General features: G+C 41.4%; 2 protein-coding genes across 2 annotated transcripts; one reads left to right on the plus strand and one right to left on the minus strand.

Moving 5' to 3' along the window:
* The first annotated feature begins 791 nt into the window (after positions 1 to 791).
* yes1 (YES proto-oncogene 1, Src family tyrosine kinase) lies at positions 792 to 19,077 on the plus strand. The gene is made up of 12 exons (XM_026373986.1): positions 792 to 1,174; positions 7,143 to 7,433; positions 8,282 to 8,381; positions 9,545 to 9,643; positions 10,418 to 10,521; positions 10,689 to 10,838; positions 11,831 to 11,986; positions 13,695 to 13,874; positions 14,711 to 14,787; positions 15,511 to 15,664; positions 16,072 to 16,203; positions 17,555 to 19,077. Exons 2-12 carry the CDS (start codon positions 7,151 to 7,153, stop codon positions 17,761 to 17,763), a joined length of 1,644 nt encoding a protein of 547 aa, XP_026229771.1. The 5' UTR covers positions 792 to 1,174; positions 7,143 to 7,150; the 3' UTR covers positions 17,764 to 19,077.
* A 577-nt stretch (positions 19,078 to 19,654) lies between these two features.
* clul1 (clusterin-like 1 (retinal)) lies at positions 19,655 to 23,537 on the minus strand. The gene is made up of 9 exons (XM_026373997.1): positions 23,466 to 23,537; positions 22,113 to 22,253; positions 21,720 to 21,868; positions 21,465 to 21,635; positions 20,867 to 21,305; positions 20,555 to 20,677; positions 20,203 to 20,417; positions 19,795 to 19,973; positions 19,655 to 19,698 (listed from the first exon to the last, which is right to left on the minus strand). Exons 2-9 carry the CDS (start codon positions 22,207 to 22,209, stop codon positions 19,683 to 19,685), a joined length of 1,389 nt encoding a protein of 462 aa, XP_026229782.1. The 5' UTR covers positions 22,210 to 22,253; positions 23,466 to 23,537; the 3' UTR covers positions 19,655 to 19,682.
* Between the last annotated feature and the right edge of the window lie 2,065 nt (positions 23,538 to 25,602).

Consider the following 25,602-nt stretch of genomic DNA (forward strand, 5'->3'; position numbering starts at 1 on the left):
AATCTTTTTTTGCATGACTGGATCGCGTGATAAGGATGTGAGCAGCTTTTTGTGTTTTAACAGACCAAGGTGGAGAGGTTTGTCCTTAATCTGAGACAGGGACGTCGGCCATATTGGACACACGGGAAAGCCATTCAATAGAATACCGTGCGACGTTCAAGGGTTGGTGGAAAATAAAGAACATGCAGTTAAACCTACACATGTGAAGCAATTGAAAAGGAAATGCTAGGTGTTATTTGTGAAGTTGTACTAAATTCTCTAAAATCTCTAAGCAATACACTTTTGAAAACACAAATTAAAAGGCAACAAGCAATGTTTTCTACGCTGTGTTGCAGAATGATATATCCATGTCAGGAGTGATTAATACACATTAAATAATTAGACAATCACCTTTAAAAAATAAATACAGCAACTACTTTGACAAAACGTCCATATTTGTAGTTCCTAGCTTGTTTGTATCATTCTAAGCTGAATATCACAGGGTTTTCTGTTGGTCATACAGAGCCATGCAGCAATTCCGTGACATGGTCTCTGCAGGAGTGTTTCAGTATTTTTACACACCAACAAATTCCCAAGCATTAAAAAAGAAAGCATTAGTTGCAGCTCTCATTTACACATGGCACGGGCAAACACGAAAGATGCTATTATTGATAGCGAAATGTCTATTTAGTCGTAAGAAACATAGAAGCACATGGACATTAAGGGGCCATGAAGTCAAAAGGGCGTGTTAGTGCTCCGGGATCAGCTGAAGCGCTGGAAGTACGATTCTAACGCGGGTGCGTGAACGCAGCAGCATGATTCCTTCTTTGGCCTCGTCTGCTCCTCGGTGCTAGTCCGGCTATTGTTGTGTGTCTTTCAGGACGACACTGACCTAACAGCAGGCGGTGATTTGTGGATGTTTTAACTGTTTTGCTTTGCGCTTACTGCGCCATATTGAGCCGTCTTTGTCGCCAGGCGGCGGGTTTATCTTTATTTCACCGGGATATAAGCGAGCGGAGGAGTTTGAGCTGGTGAAGTAGTCAGTATGGGACAGACGGAAGACTGAGATTCCACGTCCGTGAGGCTGCTTGGTTTTTCCTCTACTTTGGTGTGTCGACGTGAACTAAACCCGAGGAGAAAGAGACCACAGGACGCATGTAGCCGAGGTACAACCCTGCTACGGTCGCTTTTTCAGGTAAGAAGCGCTCCCCCCTACAATAAAAGTCCCTTTTTTTGTAACGTCCTGGACGAGCAGTGAACGGGGCCTCGAGGTGTCGTGACACTTGGAGAAAGTTGGAGAAAAGAAAAGGCCGAGAGAGTTTGTTACCCTGTAACTAAAGAGGGGCTGATAATAAACCCTGATCCTAGACCGGATCCATGTGGATCCTCGATGGGAGAAAGGCAACAATAAGGAAAAACAAGGCTACAGTGTTGCTTTTGCTCTGTTTTATCCAGGAGACAAGCGCAATAACAAATCGCATCGCACTTTATTACAGATTTCACAGCTTCGTTTCAAATGTGAGCTTGATTTTCTCTCGTACAACAAAGTTGAACCACTTGAACTTCTCTGTGCGCCTCACCCTACCTCTCACACACACACACACACACACACACACACACACGATCAGCTGCTGTAGGCCTCGGTGGTTGCAGGCCTTTATTGCATGATAAGCTGAATTACAACAGAGTTTCCAAAGTGACACAAACCCCTGGAGTCCACGCCTTTTCTCGGTGGTTTCAAGCCAACTCTTTGTAAGAAGGACTGTGACACAGAAATGCTGCTGCTGTGTTGTGTTTGGTGGAGGTCTCTGTGTATTCAGAGCCCCTCACTGTGCATGTGTCTGCTGGTGTGCTGTACTCTGGTGCCACGATAATCCTCCTCCATGGTAATCCTGCTGTTAGGACAGCTCCAGTTGGCCATACAGCCATGTCTCCTTCCCACACACACACACACACAGCTGGAATGGAGAAGGCTGTTGGCAGAGGACTGAGGAGCACTAACAGGTGGTATTGGCCAAGGTTCAGGGATTTGAGTTTAACCAGAGTCATGGAGGAGTCTCTCTCTCCCCGCGAGTCGAGTGTCCTCATGGTGTGAATCAGACTCTACAGTATCATCACAGTTTGTTCACAAGGGGCTTTCAGGTTTTGGAAAGACCAAAGTCAGAACAACCCACACGATGGAGAACCTGAACAAACGTTTCCGTTTTTGTCGACACAGAGAGAATCTTGAGATTTCGGACATCCACAGTCTTGGACGTGGACAACAAGAGGAGCTTTTCCTTTTAAAATAGCTTGAAGATGGCTCTTTCTCTCTCCCAGCCTCACTCCAGTCTCTGACAGGCACAGCAGGTGGCCTCAATGGCATGAATGGATTCGGAAGGAAGTTCCTCTCTCCCGTCCGCCGGCCCCCTCCACTCACTGTGATTGGCAGAGATGGCAGGCTGCCCTGAAGATAAGACCGAGCTGCATGTCAGAGAGTGTGCCAGGGCAATTACTGAGTTACGCTTCAGTAATGGTTTGCAGCCCCCTGTACTTTCTCGTCTCTCTGCGATGGTGGCCAGTGTTTACGGAGCAGGTCTGTCAGCTTAGCTTTCCTGCTCATGTGCTTGATTTATCTTTTTAAAGTATGTGTAAGTTTGGCTGGTGGACTTCTACGTCCATGCTTCTTACGGCCAAAACTCCATCTACCCATCGACCTTTCCTGTAGTGTTCAAAGATCGATGGGAAACATCCACAGCATTGTAAAAATCAATTAGTCGTTTCAGTAAACTGTCAAGCAGCAATGCCAAAAGTAAATCAGTTTCAGTTTCTTCTGTTTTAAATCACTAGAAGATTAACGCATACAGATTTTTGACTATTTGTTGGTCAAAACGAGCAATGTGAGCCCCTTCATAGTATCATTTATAACTAGTTCTAGTGGTATTATCATAGGTAATTGTTTGTTTTGAATACAAACACTTCACACAGTCTTATAATCTAGTCTTCAGTGCTGACTAGGAGGGTATTTCTTTACTGTGGTGCAGGCTGTGAAGGAGATTTTTGCACAACAGTACTGAGTGTTGATACAAGTACTTATTCAAAGTAAAGTGTCACTCATCTGCGGTCCATTGACTGTATGTTCTCACACCCTGGAAGCGTGGCCTTTCCCTCACAGTTATGTCCACAATCACTGTAAAGATCACACAAGACTCAAAGGTGAAATGACTTCTCCCAGTACAGTTGCATCTTATCAGATTAGTCAGGAAGTTAACAGGAGCTAAGAGCTGTGTCACACGCTTCTTCTTTGCCATTTTTCCCCCCACTCTTGATATAATTGTACTGATTCTTAATGCAACTCTGTATAACATGTTCTACACATAACGTAGCTGTGTGTTAACCCACTGGCTGCTCTCTATGTGAGAACGTGTAGAGCTAACCATGTGGCTCCACGACATTCACTGCTGGGATTTTACCTCCTGAATGTTGCTGCTTGCCAGCTACGCTGAACGCTCTCTGAAGCTCTCCTTTTGGGCCCTGTGGGAAGCATCAGCCTCTGTCTCTTTAATCTGACATGGCATCGCTCGCAGTCTGGCACACAGCCTCATATGTCACATGTCCTTGGATAGGGTCCGGCTCCAGCATTTGTTTGAACACCGCCTTTTGTGTTCTCCAGTACAGTATGCCTGGGATTATTTGAGTGGGAGTATGCATAAATTGACTTCCTTTTCTAGTAACATTCAATATGTCTCTGCATTCTTATGTGTGTGTTAACTGTGTGTTATTTAATAGTGTAGATGCAGAAATTTCACCAGTGATACAAAGGGAGTTTTATACAGTGTTGGTTATGTAAGTGAAGTATCTTAAACTGTTTATCAGTCTCAGAGGTCTTAAGAGTTCTAGTTAAGCAAACACATTTTACAAAAAGTATCTGAGTCAGATCCATGACCCACATCTCTGTTTGAGCTCAAGGGGGTATTTACTGTGCTCCCTGAGAGCCTCTGAAAGAATGGCACTTTTCTTCCTGCTAATCTCATTGTTTATGTATCAGCCTCATTTAGGAAACCATCTGAGAGAGGATACAATAATCTGCCTGTAATGGGGTTTTTCAGTGAGGTTGATTAGAGCCATCATTAGTTTTGGTAAATTTGTCAAACAAGGGGGGAAAAACACTGGCAGTAATCATTCTTTTGTTTAAAAAGGTTCTCAGACTTTCACTGATTTGTATGATTTATGGATGTTTTTTTCTTACTGGGAGTCAGACATGTCATGTAAGACGAGGCTAAATATGAATGAAATACTCCGTAGCTGAATGGATGGATGAGGGCGGGGGGCAGGGGAGACCCTCAGAGAAACTCCATGATACAAATGTGTGTTCTTGACACTCTGAAGTGTTTGGATGCAGTTACCCACTAACTAGCATATGTTGTATACAACTGTGATTGTATTTAGTTTTGTGCAGGGATGAAAGTGTCCATTCATACCAGCTGCAGCTGTAAATCTGTCCCCGTCTTTAGAGGCATCTGGTAGCTTTGAATATGTATTTGGAGCACTTGGTTTGATTTATTGTTGGGCTTTTCGGCTCCAAATTAAGAATAGTGTGTCTGTGCCTTTATTAACATTTGTGCTGCTCTGTGTTTGCATGTGTATGGGATTGTATAGTCCAGGAATTTGTGAATCTGTGGGGGAGCACCACAAAGTACTTTCTCTTTTTCCATAACAAAAGGTAGACAGGGTAGAATAGAGAGGAAACCAAAAGCCTTTCTCTGTGGTACTAAACGGTTGGAGGTGAGTCCTCTGTTCCTCACAGAGCGCAGTAATCCATGGGTGGTTCAAAAGCTGGGTAGCACATTGGTTATATGAAAAGTTTGGTGGTTAAATTTAAAAGGGCTCAACTAGAATGTAGAGGTTTGAGATTTATTTGAGTTTTAAATAGATGTCCTAAGCAAACTCTTAAACATAAGATGAAACTACTGATAGGTGAAGGAGTTTGTAGCTATATTGATTTAAAAAAAAATGCATGTTAGTCCTCACTCTTTACTCTTGGTTCCAGCTAGGAGAATTTGTTTTCAGGACACAGCTGACTATTAGACCCATCGATACCATCTTTAGACGACAGCGACACTCTTTCACCGTGTTTTCTTTCAGGTCAGTTTTTAGTTTGCTGTAGCATTAGCGATGGGGTCAGCCACTAAGTGTTCTGAGCATTTGGAAGTGTGTAGTGGTTGACATGTGCGACAACATAAGGTCAAAGGTGCTGGTTGTGTTTATGTTGGCTCCTGCTCTGTTGTCAGTGACTTTATTTAGGGTGTTATAAGTAGTTTGTGTAGGTCTTAGAATACTAAAATAGGGCTGCAACAAATGACTATCTACAGTATCAATAGAAACATTTGTAGTATTAGAAAAAGTACTTTGACATCTTCATTTTTTGGGTTGTGTCTTGTCTTTTTAAAATTTTCATGTGGTAAATTAAGTGGAAGCATTACTGACACACAGTTGTTCACAGTACAAATCATGACTACAGCAAACTACAAATGACTAAACAGAAAATTAAACCCGGTTCATTTACATTTTACCTCTGCTTCCTGTCTTTTTAACGTCTTTTATAATAATTCATGGCCATCCCTCCTACAGCCCCTTTCAATCATCCTACTGCCTGTTTTTGCTGCCTCAGCGCTGGCTTTCAGTCAATATTCTTTGTTCATAGGAGGAAATCAATACACCACCCATGTAAAATATGCAGATCCATAGATTGATTGTTGACCCTCATTTGGTCTCGTCGTAGCCCTCCACAAGCAAAGGCCATAGTTTCAAGAGGATATTATTTTCATTGTTTTCCACACCAGTTTAAACACTGGCGGTCACCTTGTATTTGTGAACGACAGGAGCACAAATGTCTGTTACGCAGTTACATATATCAGCGTGTGCGGCCTGTCGCTGACAGACATATGAAACTATGTTGTAACATTTTACAAATGCCAGGATGTGAGTCATTGACACTTGATCAGTCTTGGCGTGAGCAGCTTGTTTTATTGTGCTCAGTGGGAAAGTTCACAGTTCAATTCATTTGCTCATAAACTGACACACTGTACATTCTCTTCCTATGAGGAGCATCTTACTCCTTCTAATAACATTAAAAATAATGTTTCACACTCAGAGATGAACACCAACTGAGCCAAAAAATGACCAGAGATTTTATCATATCCTTTTATTGCTGTGAAGTAATTTAGTCACAGTCTTAATGTGCAGCAAATACACACACACCCAGATTGTCTCATATATCAGTAAGCTCAGGAGGGGAGAGCAGCACCTCTTGACACCAAATTGTGCTTCTCAAATCTGTGTCAGTGATAGTGTGATCACAGGGGAGAGCTGAAATGGCCATTGGGTGTAACAGGATCTGGTTTCGTCGGCCGCTGCCTTGACAGCCGAGGTCTTTTGTTGGGACTTGTGAAGTTATGTGAGGTCACTCATTGGTGTGTACTCGGTATGAAGGGCAGAGTTATGGTGAGATGCTCCAAAAAGCCTCAGGCCAACATGAACAATATTAAAATTATTTCTCTGCATTGTGATTAAAGCTCAGCCCAATGACAAAGCATGAACTCAGGCCCTTTGGTTATGAACCAATACACTATTGATCTATGATAATTTCTGAGTCAGTGGTAACCTCATGACTTGTGATGTTAGTGGCAGATCATACATGAAATATTTTAATCTTCCTGCTGCAGGAACACATAAGTAACCCAGTTACACTCAGATCTATCATGTAAGCTGTTTTCTTAAACTGTCATGTAAACAAGAAATGCGATTTTCCCCAGGTAGGTTTCTCCTACAGAATTTCTATGCCATATGTATCATGTTTTTACAAGTGTGCATCTGCAGGACAAAAGGCTGCAGACAGTGAAAAGAGTGACTGAATGAGAGAAGAGATTACATGGTGTGGTGCCTCCTCATTTTTAAACACAGTCCAACAAGAACTGAAGCTAATTTAAAGTCTAAATGCTTTTCACAGACCATGTTACTGAATTATAGAAAGTTTTCCATGTGAAAAGTAGCTTCATTGTGTCTTCTTGCCTTTTTCTCACAGTCTTGTGTCACTATACAGTTAGATTCTGAAACTCATGCTTCTAAAATATTTCTCTTTCTGTAAATACAACCAAACTTCTTTTTCCTACTTTTACTTTAAGGCTTGACAATGGGTTGTGTCAGGAGTAAAGAGGACAAGGGTGCAGCATTGAAGTACAGACCCGACAACTCAAATGCTACGCCGGTCAACGCCCACCTGGGCCACTACGGGCCCGATCCCACCCTGATGGGTCATTCACCAGCTATGAAGACACACAACAACAGCTACAACAGTCATGCTGCAGCCCTCACACCATTTGGTGGTGCAACTTCAGTGATGACTCCCTTTGGCGGCGCCTCGACTTCTTTCACTTCAGTGGCTGTGAGCAGTCCCTTCCCCAGTGTCATCACAGGTCAGTCTAGGCAGAGGGTGTGTTCCAGAGGGGAACATGGGACCACAGACTCTACGTATCTAACAGATGGATGAAATTTACTTCAACATTTTATCCAAAATGAGGAATGTAAATTTGTTCAAGTAATTTGCAAACCTAATACTCTCAAAACAACATTTCATAACTTTGTCATTAGGTGCAAATCAGTGTACAACTGATAATGAACACTAGTTGTGCACAGGGTGTTATGAGCAGCAGATGTTATGCAAATCAGACTAAAACGAGTGAGCCAAAACATCAAGACCAAACAAACTCCAAACAGGTCTGTAATATAGGAAACATATGCAGGGATTGCCTCTTCAGAGCCAAAGAAGTTAAAGTTTTAGTTCCAACAAGGCTTAGAATGACTTTTGGGAGATTTGTTGGTAATGAAAAAGACTCTTAGTGACATGATATGTAATATCATCCTATTCTGGTTGGTTGGTTGGAGTTTCCTCTTGTCCTTTATATTATACGATTAAGTGTCAACAATCTGATTCACTGAATTGTGATAGTGAAGTGATACAACTGATGGTTAAAAGTCAAAAATATTGTTTGCCACATGAGTTCTCAGAATAAAGATAGCTGGTTGTAGTCTTAGTAGAAGAAGAGTGTAATAGTAGTAGAGTTGTATTATGTCAAATATTTTAACATAATTGTTGATCTGTTGTATGCTTTATTAGCTAAAAAAGTAAAAACCAATCAAGTGTAAAGTACAAAAATTAACAAATAGGTATTTTTTATACCTATTTGTGTATATATATTTTACATATTAGATTTTTCAGGCTGTGTGGGATTAACTATCACATATTCATGTCTCTTGCTCTCAGGTGGTGTAACGTTTTTCGTAGCGTTGTACGACTATGAAGCGAGGACGTCGGATGATCTGTCATTCAAAAAGGGGGATCGCTTCCAGATTATCAACAACACGTGAGTACATTTGCTTTTACACTGTGAAACTCCTGCTGTGAGAATTTATATGTACGTATGGTTATGTTTGTGCAAATAACATCGTGTGTGTGTGTGTGTGTGTGTGTGTGTGTGTGTGTGTGTGTGTGTGTGTGTGTGTGTGTGTGTGTGTGTGTGTGTGTGTGTGTGTGTGTGTGTGTGTTTAATCCCTCATTGTATCTCTGATATTCAGGCTAAAATCTGTCTGGGTTAATGGGTTCCTTTAATGGGCCATCTGTTTAGTCCCCATCACTTTTCTCCTGCCACAAATCATTCCTCCACTTCAGGGAATTGTACTAGCGATGCATTAAAATGTACCACTATTAGTAGTAAAGCAGCAAACGCATTTACTATACAGTTCATGTTAATAACATTTACCGAAGCTTTACTCGTCAGCAGACTTCAGCTGAATATAGGCCTAAACAATTTCTAATCCTATTATAAATTCACTGCCCGTCTAAAAAAGAAAAGTCACACAGTCTAATATTTCGTTGAAGCTCCTTTAGCTTTGAATACAGCGCACATTCACCGTGGCATTGTTTCAGTAAACTTCTGCAATGTCACAACATTTATTCCGGTACAAGATCTTGTATTCTTGTATTCTGTGTTGGCCAATCCATGTGTTAAAATGACTTGTCATGTTCCCTGAACAATTTGAGCCCAATGAATCCTGGCATTATCATCTTGAAATATGCCCGTGTCATCAGGGAAGAAAAAAAATCTGTTAAGTTTCTCCAGAGAAACATTAGTTAATGAAATTAGCAATTAAGGCAGACTTAGTCTTCCAGACTAGGAAATAATTGATTCATTAATACTAACAATCTGTGAATGTTTTCTATAATATTATATCAGTAAAAGGTCTTTTGATATATTTTGTTATGATACTTTTGTAATTAATTTTAATCTTTGAATGCAGGACTTGACATAATGTTATTGCATTGTTATATTTGTACTTTTATATCAGTAAACAATCGAAAGTCGCTGACATGGCTTATAAATTCCCCCTTAATATGATTGTTCCTGTCATGGTTCAGCAACTTTTAACACTTAATTATTTTTTGCTTTTATGGCATTAGTCTTTTTCAGAGTGGGTCATCATTTTGTGTCTACATTGTGTGTTTATAATTACTGATTTCTCCCTTTAGGGAGGGTGACTGGTGGGAGGCTCGCTCCATCAACACCGGACAGAAAGGTTATATCCCCAGTAACTATGTGGCCCCAGCCGACTCCATACAGGCTGAAGAGTAAGAAAACAATCTGTTTATCCTTATTTACCATTTATTTTCTCCCTCTGTGTTCACACATTTTGTCTACCCCAGCACTTACACGATTGTGAATCTAAAACAATGGAGTCTTGTATTGTTACTCGGTGCCGGTGGCGTTCCCACTGTTGAACCTGCTCTTTATCCAGAGTGACAGAAATGTTAACGGACTGTGCTGTCAGAGACGGTTAGTTTTGGCCTCGTTTCCAATTGTCTGGCAGCCATTTTAATAACATGAGTTATTTGAACTGCTCCTAAAAAGCACTGGTTAATCCAGCCAGTTAACTTTGCCTGCAGTCCTCTGAAAAACATGTACCTGTGATGAAATACAGTTCAACTTGTTTCTGACATGATGGGACTTGTAGAGACTGTTCTTTTTAAACAAGAGACGGTTGATTATTTGATTGTTTAAAACCAAGGGCAAATTCTTTCGTTATTTGCACGTACAAATATAATGTAGTTCTTGTATGGAGCTGTAATATGTATTAACCGGCAGCATGGTGTAAACTATGGACTTGAATGAGATTCTAAGCTATTTAATTGCTGACTTTGAAGGTAACCATATAAAAACACGTGATGTTTAATATATTATGATGGGATTCATATAAAGCTAGAGAACTTTCTAATCACCAGCCTTTAAATATCCCACCACCTGCACCATATTCTCAGTGCACAACTAAAAACATACTTGTTGTGCCTTATAAATCAGTGAGAGCTCCTGTGACTGACTGTGTGGCTTTCTCTCCCTGTTCGCAGATGGTACTTTGGTAAAATGGGCCGCAAAGATGCAGAGCGTTTGTTATTGGTTCCAGGGAACCAGCGGGGCACTTTCTTGGCAAGAGAGAGCGAGACAACCAAAGGTAAGAGGGTTTATTCCTTGAAATCAGCACTGTAATGCTGCTGTTTAATATCTGAGGGCTGCAGGACGTTGATGAAAGTCATATGTGAAGTGGAATATTTTGGAAGGTGTTTCTGAGTCTCTTTTACAACTGTATGTATCATTATCTGGTTTCTGTGTGATTCAAAGGTGCCTACTCTCTGTCTATCCGGGACTGGGATGAAGTGAAGGGCGACAACGTCAAACACTACAAGATCCGAAAGCTGGACAACGGTGGTTACTACATCACCACTCGAGCCCAGTTTGAGACACTACAGAAGCTGGTGAAACACTACACAGGTATGCAGCTCTTATTCCCCTGCAGGTAGCATTTAGACAAATTGTTGTTTACATGTTGACAGATCCTTCAGCTCAATGCAAGTTGGTTATTTTTCCTGTCAGACTGATATTTTGTGAACCTGTCGAGTGCATGATTTTTGAAGGCTTTTTCCAGAACTCCCTATTGTTTCATGCACTGTTTCAGCCAACGAATTCAGCGCTCGCAGTGGAAAATGCATTATTCAGCTGCAGATCTGCTGCTGGGACATGTATTGAATATGTTTAACTTTTTTTTATATGGTGATTCTAAACCTATTGCAAGCAGTGCTTTCACTGACACGGACACAGCTCCGTAGTCGCGACAAAAAAAGTCCCAAAAAAGCGAAACCATGTGAGACGTAAGCCAAGAGAGGCATAAAAAAGGCCAGAAAAATCATAAAAAAGCAGTCTTAAGCCTGCTGTAATCTGCACAATATTGATGAGCAGGCAGCTGTTTCTAAAAATCCCCTGTGGACTGTCACAAGAAGAACTACTTTAAGAAGCTTTAACATTTTGATTTCTGTTCTTGTGCTGCTGACACTGACCTGCTTGCATGTACTCAAAGCAGTGCTCTTTAGAAATGACTGGTGAATTCAAAGCTCCGCACTCACTCATATCCCTTGTTAAGTGTTTTAGCATTTAAATTCCATGCAGAAATCATTATGAAGAGGTCATGAGTATTCTGTGACAGTGAGGGCAATATCGACAGCTTCACTGTGGTTTGATTGTAGTTTGCTGTACCTGTCACGTAGCACTGTGCATATTTTGCATCACGTGTTTACAGTCAACCCAGTGTAGTATAGCTCAAAGCACTGCTAGGGCTGTGTGCGTACTTCTCAAATACTAATCGTGTTTTTGTTCAGCCGACTGGTGGTGTGGATTGTCTGGCCAATCGCAGTCAAGCTCCAGCTTAAAGCTCATTCTTTCTCTGTTTTCTTTTCTCCCTGTGTTTTTACATGTCTGCTCCTGTCCAGAACATGCGGATGGTCTGTGCTACAGGCTGACGACTGTGTGCCCCACAGTGAAGCCTCAGACTCAGGGACTAGCTAAAGATGCCTGGGAAATCCCGCGAGAGTCCCTTCGACTGGAGGTCAAACTGGGCCAGGGATGCTTCGGTGAAGTCTGGATGGGTAAGGGACCTTCAGTGGACATGCATATCTGCCATGCAGAGGTCTTATACAAAGGTTTAATGAGATGACTGGTATTTTGTCTTGGTGATGGCATGATTCATGGCACTAACTGCACAATATTATAGTACAGTTTACTCACGTAAAGCACAGTATATGTGTTGATAACTCCGGTTTAACAGCTGCCTGCAAATCGTGCTGCATCTTTTTATGGAGCCCTTAATACTTCTTTGGAAGATTATAGGACACATATAACATGATGTGTCTGTTACAGACTTCCTTCATTCCCTCAAAGGTCAACACTGCACAAATTCCACATGAACTTCTTCCACCTCTTCATGTCGCACTTAATTAGCAGAATATATTCCTAAATAATCAATTATTAATTTGCTCCAGAAAATGTCAGAACACGGTTTCCGTTTGCTGTCATAAAAGACAAAGAAAACTGTGGATTTGCAAATTAGCAACTATTTTCAACAGTAGAATCTACTTTTTTGCCATTTAATTAAATTTACTTCTCTTTATGAAATGTTTGCTGACAAGTTTCCTCCTCACACAGAAACAGTCAGAGTTTTTTTGTTCTTATTCTATCTGTAAGAAAAGCTTATGTAGAAGTGTATTAAAAGACATTTCCAAAATACATCTGTTCACACTGGAGCATATGTAGATTGCTCAGCGGTAGAGATGAATGGATGCTTGATTGACTTAAACCTGCAAAATGCATTGTACACACATACAATACATCCTGTGATGGCAACACACATAGATCACCAGACTCTCAGAAACAGATAATCAGTTAGTAAAGAATAATAACATGTACATTCAGTGTACGTTCACGACCATTAGGGTGTACAAAGTATTTACTCTACATTATTTAGAACAACTTCATTTCAATGCGAAACAGTTCAGATGTATTACATGCATATGACTTGAGTAGCAGGATTCATACAGTTTTGTGTGACCAACCTTAAAGAGCCTGCCTTGCTGCCACACTGGCCCACATACTGATGTACTGATTACTGATTGCACACACACACATGCACACACACAAACAGCTCAGTAATCACAGGTCACCTCCTACGCTTCAGTTCTCTTCTTTCATCACTCACGCTTTCATTAAGCCTGGCCTGCAGCAAGCCTCGACCTGCAAGCCTCTACTGTGCAATCCCAGGAATCCCTGTGTCTCTCCCTGCACTGTCTGCTCTTGATGGATTTTCTGCTGGTGACAGTGAAAATCCCTTCTCAGCTCACGTGCTTGTCTATTATGTTTTTAAATACGTCCTGTAGACGTGTATTCTCTATTACATGTTTGCATAGCGTTGCCCGGCATTGTCCTTCAGCTCGTGTGTTATGCAGTTTGTTCACTATGATTCATTCATGAAGGTCAGCTTTATGACGGAAGCAGTAGATCTCCTGCCTCAGCTCATTGTATGTAAGCAGGGCGTGAGTAAGTGGCTGTCAACCAGGAAGTGGCTGATTATTTAAGCTGTTGTGTTCTTTCTGCTCTGAGCTGCTGTTCAGCCAGTGCCAGAGATCACTGGCTGAACAGTATTGACTTTTCAATCATTTAAAAGGTTTAAAACAGTTCCATTAGATGAATCTTAAATTAATTATTTCCTCGATAATACTTTTCAGTAAGAGTGCACAAACGCACTGCTTGTTTGTGTATTTTCAATAAGATTAAAAACATTGTTTGTTTGTTTTTATTAAGGCACGTGGAATGGCACTACTAAAGTGGCTATCAAGACCTTGAAACCAGGCACCATGTCTCCAGAGGCCTTCCTGCAGGAGGCCCAGATCATGAAGAAGCTCCGACATGACAAACTGGTGCCTCTGTATGCGGTGGTGTCTGAGGAACCCATCTACATTGTTACAGAGTTCATGGGAAAAGGTAAAAACGGATATAAAGGAACAGAGAAATAAAAACTAATAATGAGGACAAATTGGGACTTTGTAGACTGGAGTACTGGAGTGGCGTATAAAAACTGCTGGTCATTGATAAAAGGCGCATTGAACGTGCAAAACCAGGCCAGGAGCTACTGAAATAAGGCTTCTTCACATTGATGATGGCTGTGTGGCTTTGATACCAAAAAGCTGTTTTCCTTTCTATTTTCAGACACAGATGATTACTGCAAACAGTGTTGTTTTTTTTTAACATAGCATGCCTGTAGGGGATGTTTAATGTAATAACAGAATACCCAGTGTGTTTTCGTTACCTTGCAGCTCTTTTTAGAGCCACACCAGCGACGATACTGAAATCTAACATGGATTAATTAACCACTGTTGTAGTTATAAAACATGACATTGCAAAGTCATGCCGTTTCATGTAGTAATGGAAGGATTTCAAACCTGATGCTTATCAAACTTAGCTGACGTAAAGTGCACAGATGCATTGACCTTAGCCATCCCTACAGCACTACTGCACACGGTCTTCACCCTAAGCCCTGGCCTGTGCTGAGCTGATGTCACTATGTAGCATGAAACATCTCAAACATTATCAAATTTCATTACTTTCCTTGTACTTTGTAGCACTAGCAGTAATTTGTAACCTTGAGTAAAGTAAATTAATGTGGCTCTTGAACTGAACTCCTATTGTAAAAGACGAAAACAAAACAGAAAGCAACACAGACATCTGATGCTGCATTTCATTTTACATTCTGTTTAAACATGAACACACAGATCTATGTATTGATTCTGCTTGACAGTAGTCTTTGAAATTCCTCGCAGGTAGTCTACTGGACTTCCTGAAGGAGGGTGATGGTAAATATCTGAAGCTACCCCAGCTGGTGGACATGGCTTCACAGGTAGGATCAAAACACAGGCTCTGAATACTAACAATGGCACAGAAACTCCCTGTGCCTCTTACCTGCCCAGCTGCTGAAGGCAGAATCAGCAATAAAACAGAGTAAAAGAGAGAAAAGAGAGTGTGTAGGTGTGAATGACTCAAACATTCACTCCCTGTGAGTAAGGGCTCATTTTGTTCTCCATCTCTGTGTCATATTTATTTAATATCCAACCTGACATCTCTACCCTCCCCTGCCTCTCTCCTCACTGCTGAATGTGCCTCCCCTCCTCTTCCACCACTTAACTGCCTGTGGCACTTAAACAGTGCTCATGAGAGGCCACTTAAACTCGCTGGTTCAGTCACCTACTGTGATCTGCTCTTAATTCGCCTCTCCACGGTCCCAGGCTCCCTCTTCTCCGCATTCAACAGAGTGGAAAAGTGTTTGAGAATTAGACCGAGGCGCACCGAAACCCGGAGACACCTCAGAGGGAATAGACAGGGAGTGTGAGGAGGTGTTGGATAGCTGTGTTTAAAGATTTATCCAATTAAATCTCCTCGTCACAACTGCATATAATCTCCTTTTACTACACATTGTTAATGTTGGTGTGCAAATCTGGGTCAAATTTAACATCAGTGAAGTATATTTACCCTGAATGGACGATTTATCTATCTTCTCTAATTAAAATTTACTTTGGTTCTATCCTGATGTGATCGTCTTGTCTCCCGTTCGATCTCGCCCCAGATTGCAGACGGCATGGCCTTCATCGAGAGGATGAACTACATCCACAGGGACCTGAGAGCTGCCAACATTCTGGTGGCGGATAACCTGGTGTGCAAGATCGCAGACTTTGGCCTCGCTCGGCTCATCGAGGACAACGAATACACCGCCAGACAAGGTCCGTGTGTGTGTGTTTGTGTGTGTGTGTTAAGAACCGGATGTGTTCGGTGCACAGAGACTCACTGAGGATCTGCACAGGCTATAAATAGACAACCAATTTATAACGCAATGTCTTCTCTGTACGTTCTGTTCATTTGTTACATCTAACGCTTGTTTCAGAGCTAAAAGAAGTGAACTGACTTGTGACGCCATAATTTTCTGAATGAATATTGTCTTGTTTCAGATTCTAGACCAAACTAATTATTATTAAAAACCAACCACTGATCAATCAGTAGTAGAACTTGTTTCTTGTTGCAGCCCGACATCTGTTTTCCTATTTCTTTAGGACATTTCATCCATACTTGAACTAAATTACATTATACTCCGTTCTATTCTTCTTGCTTAATTCTTCATTTCTTGTTCCAGGTGCTAAATTCCCCATCAAGTGGACAGCCCCTGAAGCAGCTCTGTACGGCCGCTTCACTATCAAATCAGATGTCTGGTCGTTTGGTATACTACTGACTGAACTGGTGACCAAGGGCAGAGTACCATACCCTGGTAAGGATAAGAGCTACACAGTGCACGTTCTCTAAAATTTTAGTCCTGGAAAACAGGAATCATTCATTCAGTCATTTATTCATTCATTCATTCACTTGGGTTTATTCCAACATCCTGTTCTGACGGAGAAGCTTTTAATAGTATTTTCTCACACAAGCAAATCAAAATAGAACTGCATATGGATGAGTCAAGGCAGATGTCTAATGACTTGTCAAGACATGGGAAAGCACCCCCCTCCCCCTTATACATGTTATCCCTCTCCCTGTTCTCTTCCATCTCATATCTGCCCCCTGCTGTCTGAGTGCTGAACTGCAGTGTGTCTGCTGTGACTGACTGGTTGACTGGGACTGATTACAGACTGTGCCATATGGCAGATTTAACCACCAGCTCTTGTACAGGGCCATCTGCCTCCTGTGGCCAGTGCAGTCTGATTAATTCACCCCAGAGCTACAAATTACAAATTCTAGGGGCGAACCCCCTTTCTTTCCTTGTCAAAACTGCTCTGTGACTCACTGGTCTTTTTGGGGAGTCCTACTTCTATTTCCTTGCTTGACAGATTAGACGCAGTAGGAGGCAGGAGTAGAAGCGTCTGCTTGGAAACACGTCATCTGATTCTATTTTACTCACTTTTAAACACTCAGACACGGGACAGGCATGTTAATAGGGATCAGGATTTCAGACACAAAGTATAAATCATGCTAACACTTCAGCATCTGACTAACCACCGTCACCATATCCTGCTCTCAGCAGTTGCTCTGGGCCTTTCCTCTTTCCAAGTGTGAGATAATCTGATCCCTACTCTCCCACAGAGAGATGTTGGAGGGTGGAGGAGTGGAGGGAGGGAGGGAAGATGCAGCTATAGCCGTGCCATTGATTCTGTGTCATAACCTCTTTTAGCCACAGTTGAGCTCCCCATGGAGCTCTGTGTCACAGGGTTCATGATCACTGTCTTCCTGTCTTGGGAAGGAAACTACACTCTGGTATTCGAGCAGGGCTGAAAGAGGCCAGAAGATGAAGCAGCACTGTTTGGTATTTGTTTAGATTTGCTGTAGTGGATGGATAATCTTCCCCACCACCATATGTTATCCATCTTAAAGCCAAACCTCAGTGTTTTTGCTCAGTGTGTACAAACTGTACAGATTGCTGCTTATGCCGAATGGATCATTTCACTTTACAGTTATTGATGCATGAATTATTCTGTATTTTGTACCTTTCAGCACTGGAAAGTAACAAACTACATTTGTTGTTTGAATGGATTTATGGATTTGAGAATGGATTAATTCAGTTGTATTATAAAAATCGATATAAACACAGTCTGCTCACATGATTTCTTTTTTTTTTTTTCTTTCAGGTATGGTGAATCGAGAGGTACTTGAGCAGGTAGAACGAGGTTACCGAATGCCTTGTCCCCAGGGCTGCCCCGAGTCACTTCATGAGATGATGAGGCAGTGCTGGAAGAAGGAACCCGATGAGAGACCCACATTCGAGTACATCCAGTCCTTTTTGGAAGACTACTTTACAGCCACAGAGCCACAGTACCAGCCAGGCGACAACCTCTAGTTTGGTGGATTTGGGGATGAACTCTGTTTTATCAGAGTTCAAACTTCAGTTAACAGAGAAGTTAAAAAAAAAGGCTGCAGACACTTTGTGAGGCTAGTCCACAACCACACTGGCATACCTGCAAATGCAAGAAGAAAATGTTTTGTAAAGTAGAGGTTTGACCCTTCTATTCCCAGAGACTAAATATTAAGGAAAATGTCTAGGTGTGTAAATTGGTGCCGATACGTTAAGCTCGGGGAACCCTGCTAATCAGAATAATCCACATGGACTGGCCACAACACTGTGATCAAAAAGAGATTTTGGACAAAGATTTTCTTCTAGTTTCAAATCTACTTGCAGATGCACAGTTTTTACTTTACTTTTTTTTTTTTTTAAAGGTTCACTTTCACCAATCCTCTCCGAAATCCCCATTTTTATTTTTTCCTGCAAACACAATTCTTTGCTATTGAAGTAAAGATATTTTATATGTAAATGAGTTTGGTTTGCATATGTAGGTCGAAGAGTGCATTTTTTTTTTTTTTTTTTAAGTGACCAACAACTGTGGTTGACTTGTATGTGCTGTGACTGTAAGGCTTTGATAGAGAAGGCTGATGTCAAGTAGAGGAAAAAGCTGTACTGTACAGATGCAAGAATGTACAGGTCAAAGTAGATGAGGCATAAAATGTATTTTTAGCAGGTGCGATCGAGAGAACGAATGGGGGGGGAAATATTAAAATGTTTTGTACGATTCTTTTTAACAAGGTCATTTGAATGGCAAATCAAGTCAATTTATTATGCTCTTATGTATTTTTTGATTTAAACAGGGACTTTAAATCATAAAGAGGTATTGGTTCATTGATAAATGTTTTAAAATGGACATTTCAGCTGTGAAATTTAAGTGCATTTCAGTTTGTCTTGGGTGCACAACTGTGTTTGCTGCAAACAGACTAACATAGTTGTCTTTTTAATGCACACATCTACACAGTTTGACTTTGAAAATAGATGAGTCATCCCATGACAGATTGTACACCGAACTGTTAGATATGAATTCATATCATCATGTAAAGCATATATACAGCTGTAATATTTATTTGTCTTCTTCTCTCTAGACTCCCATCAACTATGACTAAACATACCTTCATTGTCTCTAGTTCTGTGTTTGCTGGAGGCCACGTTATCCAGAGCCGCAACACAAATCTCATTTGTAAATGCAACTATGCAAAAACCAACAAGTGACATTTATCAGAACATCTCGAATGGTGCTTGCATTCGTAGAGCTTCCATCATGGTTTCCGAATTTCAATTCCCCCTTGAGAAAATGAGACTTTTAAAAAATGTTAACGTGTTTTTAGAGGTACTTCCAACTGTCTGTCCAGCCACGTGTGAGAAGAGATTCAGAGAAGATGCGATTCAGTAAGAAAGCTTAAGGACTGGACTGGACAAAGATGTGAACTTTTTCTTTTGTTTGTTTTTTGTTTTGTTTTTTTACATTTCTTTCTGTGTCGCTCACGAGAACCTAATATGTGATTGTTCCTAAAAGTTGGGACTCGAACTAGTGGGGAGATGATAATGAACTTACTGAGAATGGTAACTAATATGATTTTGTACAGATAAAAAAATAAAAGTTTTACTCAAAGCTTTTCTTTCCTGTGACAGACAATGATCCTTGTTCAGATTCAAACCTCAGATATCTTTGTGGCAGTCAAGACTTTTATTGTGAAGCCTGTTTGCATTTTCTGGCTTTTTATTTTAATTCAGTCACACCTTTATTTGTATTTTATTTATGTACACAGTTTTTACAACAGGTAAGACGTTAACATTCAATTTACATTAAGTAAATGGTAATAATTGACATTGTTCACTTGTATTGACATTAGACTACACCATCACACAGAAACACGTGTTCTAGTTGAGCTCAAAATACAAAGTGTTGGGAGCAGTTATTCATCTTCATACCTGTGTGGAAGAAGAATTTGTTAAATTCAGAAACCATTAAATGTACAGTAGACACAATAGATGGTGGATGACACCTGTCCTTATCAAAGCTCTCACCTGACCATCTCTTTGTACTTGTTCAGAGCCTCCTGGGCCACATGCTGGATGAAGGCTGGATCAAGCAGATCCAGCTCTCTGGGAACAGAGATGATGAGTGGAGGAGAGTTCAGGATGTTGACCTCCACCTTGGTTTCAGTGATGGACTCGTTTTGTTCATTGTGGCTCTTTGGCTCCACCTGGAGAGTGAAAGAAGTACTGTCATATCCTCACCACTCTCTTGATCATTATTGGATAGAAAATGAAAAGCTACTGTAGAGGTTTCGAATTTGCAAAGCTACAATAGAAAGGTGCCGTAAATATACTGCTGTTCATCTTAAGTATTTTAACATGTTGAGTACTATTGGTCTCGGTTCTCATGATAACCGTTACTAGTACTCCTGTCCTTTAGTTTCTCCTCTTGCTCACCATGGTGATGCGGAAGATGTTTTCAGGAGTGCTGCTGCTGTTCACAGCCTGAGCGACCCAGCTGAACTGAGCGGCCATGTCACTGACCCAGTTGACCGTTTCATCGGTGTGGTGTTGAACAATAGACAGGATCTCGTCGTACTGCTCTCTGGAGACGTCCAGTAGCTGGGAGACCTCATCCAGCTCAATGTGCAGCTCACGGACAGCGGGACACTCTGCAATCAGAAAGATCCGTCACGTGTGTGTGTTAATGTGTGTGTGTGTGTGTGTGTGTGTGTGTGTGTGTGTGTGTGTGTGTGGGTGTGTGTGTGTGGTGTGTGTGTGTGTGTGTGGGTGGGTGGGGGTGCTTCACCTGTGATCAGGGCACCCTGGCAGGTATCGCACTGGTTCTGTAGCTGCCAACACTCTGAGGTCTGCTTGCGAAGGTCTCTACACAACTTTCTGTTCTGCAGGAAATGGGGGAAACTTTTCCTCCCTGCACCAAAGAGGAAAGTGTTTTTTAATGTTTGACAGTTTTCCACCATGTGCCACTGAGACCAAAGAAGTTTCATTTCAACTAATCATGATATTTTAAATTAATATATGCAACCAGCTTAATCTATAATTATCAGGTTTTCAGACTCTTTTGGACTTTAGTGTTTCCGACAAGCTGCTGTTGGTGTACCTTTCTTTGTCTCTTCTTCCACAGCCTCATGAAGGCCATCAAACACCTGGGTCACCACAGCTTCAAACTCCTCCACCACACTCTTGCCAAAGTCCAAGAAGGAGTCCATCACCTCTTCCAGACCCACACCTTGCAGAAAGCCAGAGTCCCGTGCTGGGTAGTAGGGATCGGGGGTGGTTTCTTCCATCAGGAGGTCGGTGTTGTTCAGGAAGGCTCCCTGAAGGGCTTTGTCGAGCCTGTTTCTCATCCTGGACACCAGAGCGACACTTCGGTTCACCAGCGTGCCCACCTTGCTCATCAGGTGATTGAATGAGTCCTCGATGCGTGAAACCTCTGTGTCTGTGTTTTCGGGCTCCTGGTTCACCAGGATGTCCCCTGCATCCATGCGGGGTTCACGGGGGCCGAAGCGCCTTGACACTCTGCGGAAGAAATTCTCCACCTACAATATGGAAGTGTGTTTTTTTCACTGTTAGTTAGTCTGTATATGTTGCGTTTCAATAAGTGAACGCTTGTGAAAGGTAAAGTTTCAACTTTTCAGTAGAGCCTGTTAGAGTAAGTCAAAGGTTAGAGAGGCTGGAGATATAGATTTTTTTGATACCTTGGCTTGGAAAGTTGCAAATCCTCTGCGGCAGGTGGAGGTGTAAAATGTTTTACATGCATCCTCCAGGCAGGGTCTGCACTCCTCCCACTCAGACTGCAGGGAGTCTTTACACTGCTCCTCTGCCTCCTCCAGCTTGTCAGTCACCTCCTTAGCCAGTTGTGCTGCCCCCTGGTGGCAGAAGCATTAACACTCAACGTGTTTTCATTATCTAGTGGTGTGTTTGTGTCTTTGGGAAAGGTTCGAAGGTGTTACCTTCTTCTTGTCACTGCTGTGCTGAAGTGACTTCATGAGGTGTTCGTGCTTCTGCTCGTTCCTCCACATCACCTCCCTCATCTGTTTCACCCCATACAGAGCTCTGTTCACCTCCTCATCCACAAGTTTCTCACCGTCCATAGATAACTCTGAAAGAAACAAGGAGAAGAAAACCTGCGTGAGATGTTGTTTTCTAACACTTACCACATTTTTCACAGTCAATGGGGCAAATGTAGCTAAAACTCTTACTGCAATGGAACGGATATGGCACTGGACAAAATGAACAACAATCAAAACTGCTCTCTATAAAATAACTGAATGCATGATACTGTATTTACAGTTTATATCAGCTCCATAAGAGACACAAATATGAGTTCCTCTGCACCAACTCACGCCTTAGTGTGTCCTCTGAGATGCCTTGGTCCTCAGGAGCACACCTGAGGAAACCCAGTGTCACCACCAGAGCAGCCAAACCGAGCAGCAGCTTCATCCTTGAGCTCAGTCACAGTGATTGGTGGAGAAGAACAAAACAGCCTGAAAAGACATGCAGGAGGTGCAAATATAAAGTGAACACGAAGACGCACAACTCTGTGTGTGCATGCGTTTGTACATATACACATAGAACAACAGGTGCTATCAGAAGTGATCCAGAAAGTTAATAGGATTTGAGTCTGAGCATGATTAAATATCAACAATACAGGACACGGTCATAAGTAGGTCTGCCACTTGGTGGCGCTGCACGGCTGTCAACTACAATCACCTGTACCTCAGGTTTGGATGTCAAATAAGAAATGGGTCAAGGACAGTTTGGTATAGCTGGTTACACAAACATGAGTTTCAGCAGAATCCATAAAAACTATTTATCATATTATCAGATTCTTAACCTAGAAAAACTTGAATATTTGAATTTGAATATTTAGTTTCACTCTACGTTGTTGTGTTGCACTACATCTTATTGATTTTATTGCTGTAACCATCTCCTCCCACTGCTTGATTTGAATTGTATAATTGTATTATCTGTTATACATTAGGCTGAATGAGAATAACTTTGCCTTAGGTTTCTTTGCTTTCAGCCATTCGATGAGGACGTCAGCAGTAGGGATGAGGCTCCTAATCAGATACATCGTGGGGTCTACCTCAGTTTGTTTATGTCTGGAAAATCTGCTGTACCCGGAGGTCAGGCTCCATCAAGGCACAAAAACCCAACACACACAAGAACCCCTTGAGAAGATTCTGAAATCGCAAATTGTTTATGTGCAGTTTTTTGCCAAAGAACCATCAAGTTAAACTCATCTGTCTCACTTCACTTGAGGCTCTGCTCCAGTTCAGCAACAAGAGGAGTTACACAAGGTGGCATCCAGCAGGGATTTAAAGCAAATGGGGGGTGTGTGTAGTTTATTTCCATTACGGATTTAAGGTTGTTTAGATGCTCAGCATTTTTAGAATCCATATTCACAACACATGGGGTGTAGATAACATGTACAACCAATGAACAAATGCTAAAGCTGATCTAATATATATTCTAGTTGATATCATCAGAGCCTAAATCAAATGTATAATTTTACAGAGTGCAGCAGATATAACAAGAAATTGTTTATTCATGCCCATAATTTTATATTGAAAGACAAAGGAGATAAATATAGCTTGAGTTCATCATGATGTAAGGAAAAACATCTTATTAAGCTAAGTTAGGAGAGTTAATAAAAAAACATTGCTCAAAGGAACCATCCCAAAGAAGAAACTTACCAGCAGCAGGCTGAAGGAGCTTCTTCACTGGCAGGAATAAACAAAGTGTTGTGCGTGGACGGTAGTCGTTGACGTTACCTCAACCTGGTCACGTCTATTTGTGCTCTTCCCACTGAAGCTTTATCCTATTACTGTCTTTGCTTGATGTTGATGCCCGTTAATCCAGCGTCTGACACGGTGCCAGGGAGGATTGTTTTGCATAAAAGGTTGCTTAGTCATGACAGTCATACTGTTTAAACCACGGAAACAATGTTTTAATTTGATGTGTGAGAACACGGATACCGGTGGATGTCACACGAGCCAAATATCTTGTTGTGCACAGAAATCAGACACGTAATCGTTGGATTAAAACGCAATTAATGTGATATTAGGTCAGGTCATATTGTTTTCACACAGGTGAAAAAATGTCTTTTCTTGTACTGAAAGTTATCCTATCTGCCAAAACATTGTGCTGCTTTGTGGCCCTTTGAATGCGGTGACATCAGTCCCTCATTTATCCCTCAGTGGGAAATCCTTAATGCAGCTTAATCCTAGCATGCACAGAACAACTGTGGTTCCAGTGAACTAAACTTTATTGTTTCTGTTATTTGATTGATTATAGATTTGTGCAGTTACGATGCTCTTTGTAGTAACTCTCACATAAGAAAAAAATATCACAACATCAGAGAAGATGGATCGCTTCAACCAGCCCGTATTCACTAGCTGAAGTTCAGTTTTGAGCTAGAACCAGACGCGTGTCCAGAACAACTGCAGTGAAACATCTCTCTCAGTATGAAGATGTTTAGTATCGCTGCTTGTCGTGGAATGTGAGGTATTCGGGGGTGAAAGGGGATCCCATCTCCTCATCGGTGCCCTGTTTCTCTCCAAAAATGTGCCCTCTTTGCATGCTGTGACCCAGAAGATAGGGTCCTTTGCTAGATAATAATCAAAAACAGCCGGTGCTGCAGCCCAGTCTGAATCTTCCCTCACACCTCCAACACCTGGTTCCTATAACACTGCAGGAGAAACGTTCCTTCTACGTTCTCCCAGCGTTGACCTAAACGTAAAACAGTTGACAATAAAAACGCACACACACAATCGAAAAACTTAACACTAGCTGAGGTTTAATGGAGGTTTCTGTCAATCTCTTGTTCACACATCTCTGCAAATGTGTTTGGGGTTTTTTTTTTTTTTTTTATTAGAGCTTTACTAACTTCCTTCAAGATGCTGCAGTGAGTCCCTAAAACCAGCTCACGATGTGGTCTAGTGTTAAGTTTTGTGACGCTGATCAAAGTGTGGAGTCCTGGACTGAAGAGATTAACAGGTGCAGGGGATAAACTGACTGACAGACGACTGAGGTATAATGGATGGAACAGTTTAACACTGTGTTGGACACAAACCTGGTGTGAAAGATGTTAATGCAGCTTGTTCAACAGCAAAGTTCAGGGGGGAAGAAAGCAGATATTTAACAACTGTGTGACAAAATAAGGTGAATTAATTAATAATTAAATATTGAAAATGTGTATGAAACAGTGCCCATTTGCTGTTTTAGCATACTTATATAAACAGTGGCAAGAAAAAGACGAGACGTCCAAAGAATATGACTGAGCTGAAGCAGTTCTGCAGGAAGAATGGGCTTAAATTCCTCCTGAATGATGTGCAGGTCTGATCCACAGCTACAGGAAGCGCCTGGTTGAGGTTATTGCTGGGTTTACATACTTATACTTACTTCCACTCGCACTATGAGTGTTTTATGTTGTTTATTATTATATTTGTTAATACTCTTGACTTAGATGAAGATCAGATCACATTTTATTATGAATTAATGCAGAAAACAATGAAATTCCATCACTAAACTTCACTTGCTTACTTTTTCTTGTATTATTTTTTCTCTACCTCACCAACCTCAGCCTCAACTTTCCAAATTTAAAATGAACGACTCCACATCTTTTACATCTATTTATCATTTCAATTAAAACACTCACAGACACAGTGACTACGATTTTACTAAAGTTCCTCCTGCGCTCTCCAAACTACACATTTTATTTAATTTTTTTATACGTCCACAAACCCACATGTTGCTCAGCTGAAACCTCTTGTTGACTGTGCATGGTGATCCTCACATTGGCTCACGCAGATGAACGCTGAGGGTGCACAC

The sequence above is a fragment of the Anabas testudineus genome, chromosome 17 (assembly GCF_900324465.2).
Source record: "Anabas testudineus chromosome 17, fAnaTes1.2, whole genome shotgun sequence".
NCBI classification, from domain to species: domain Eukaryota; kingdom Metazoa; phylum Chordata; class Actinopteri; order Anabantiformes; family Anabantidae; genus Anabas; species Anabas testudineus.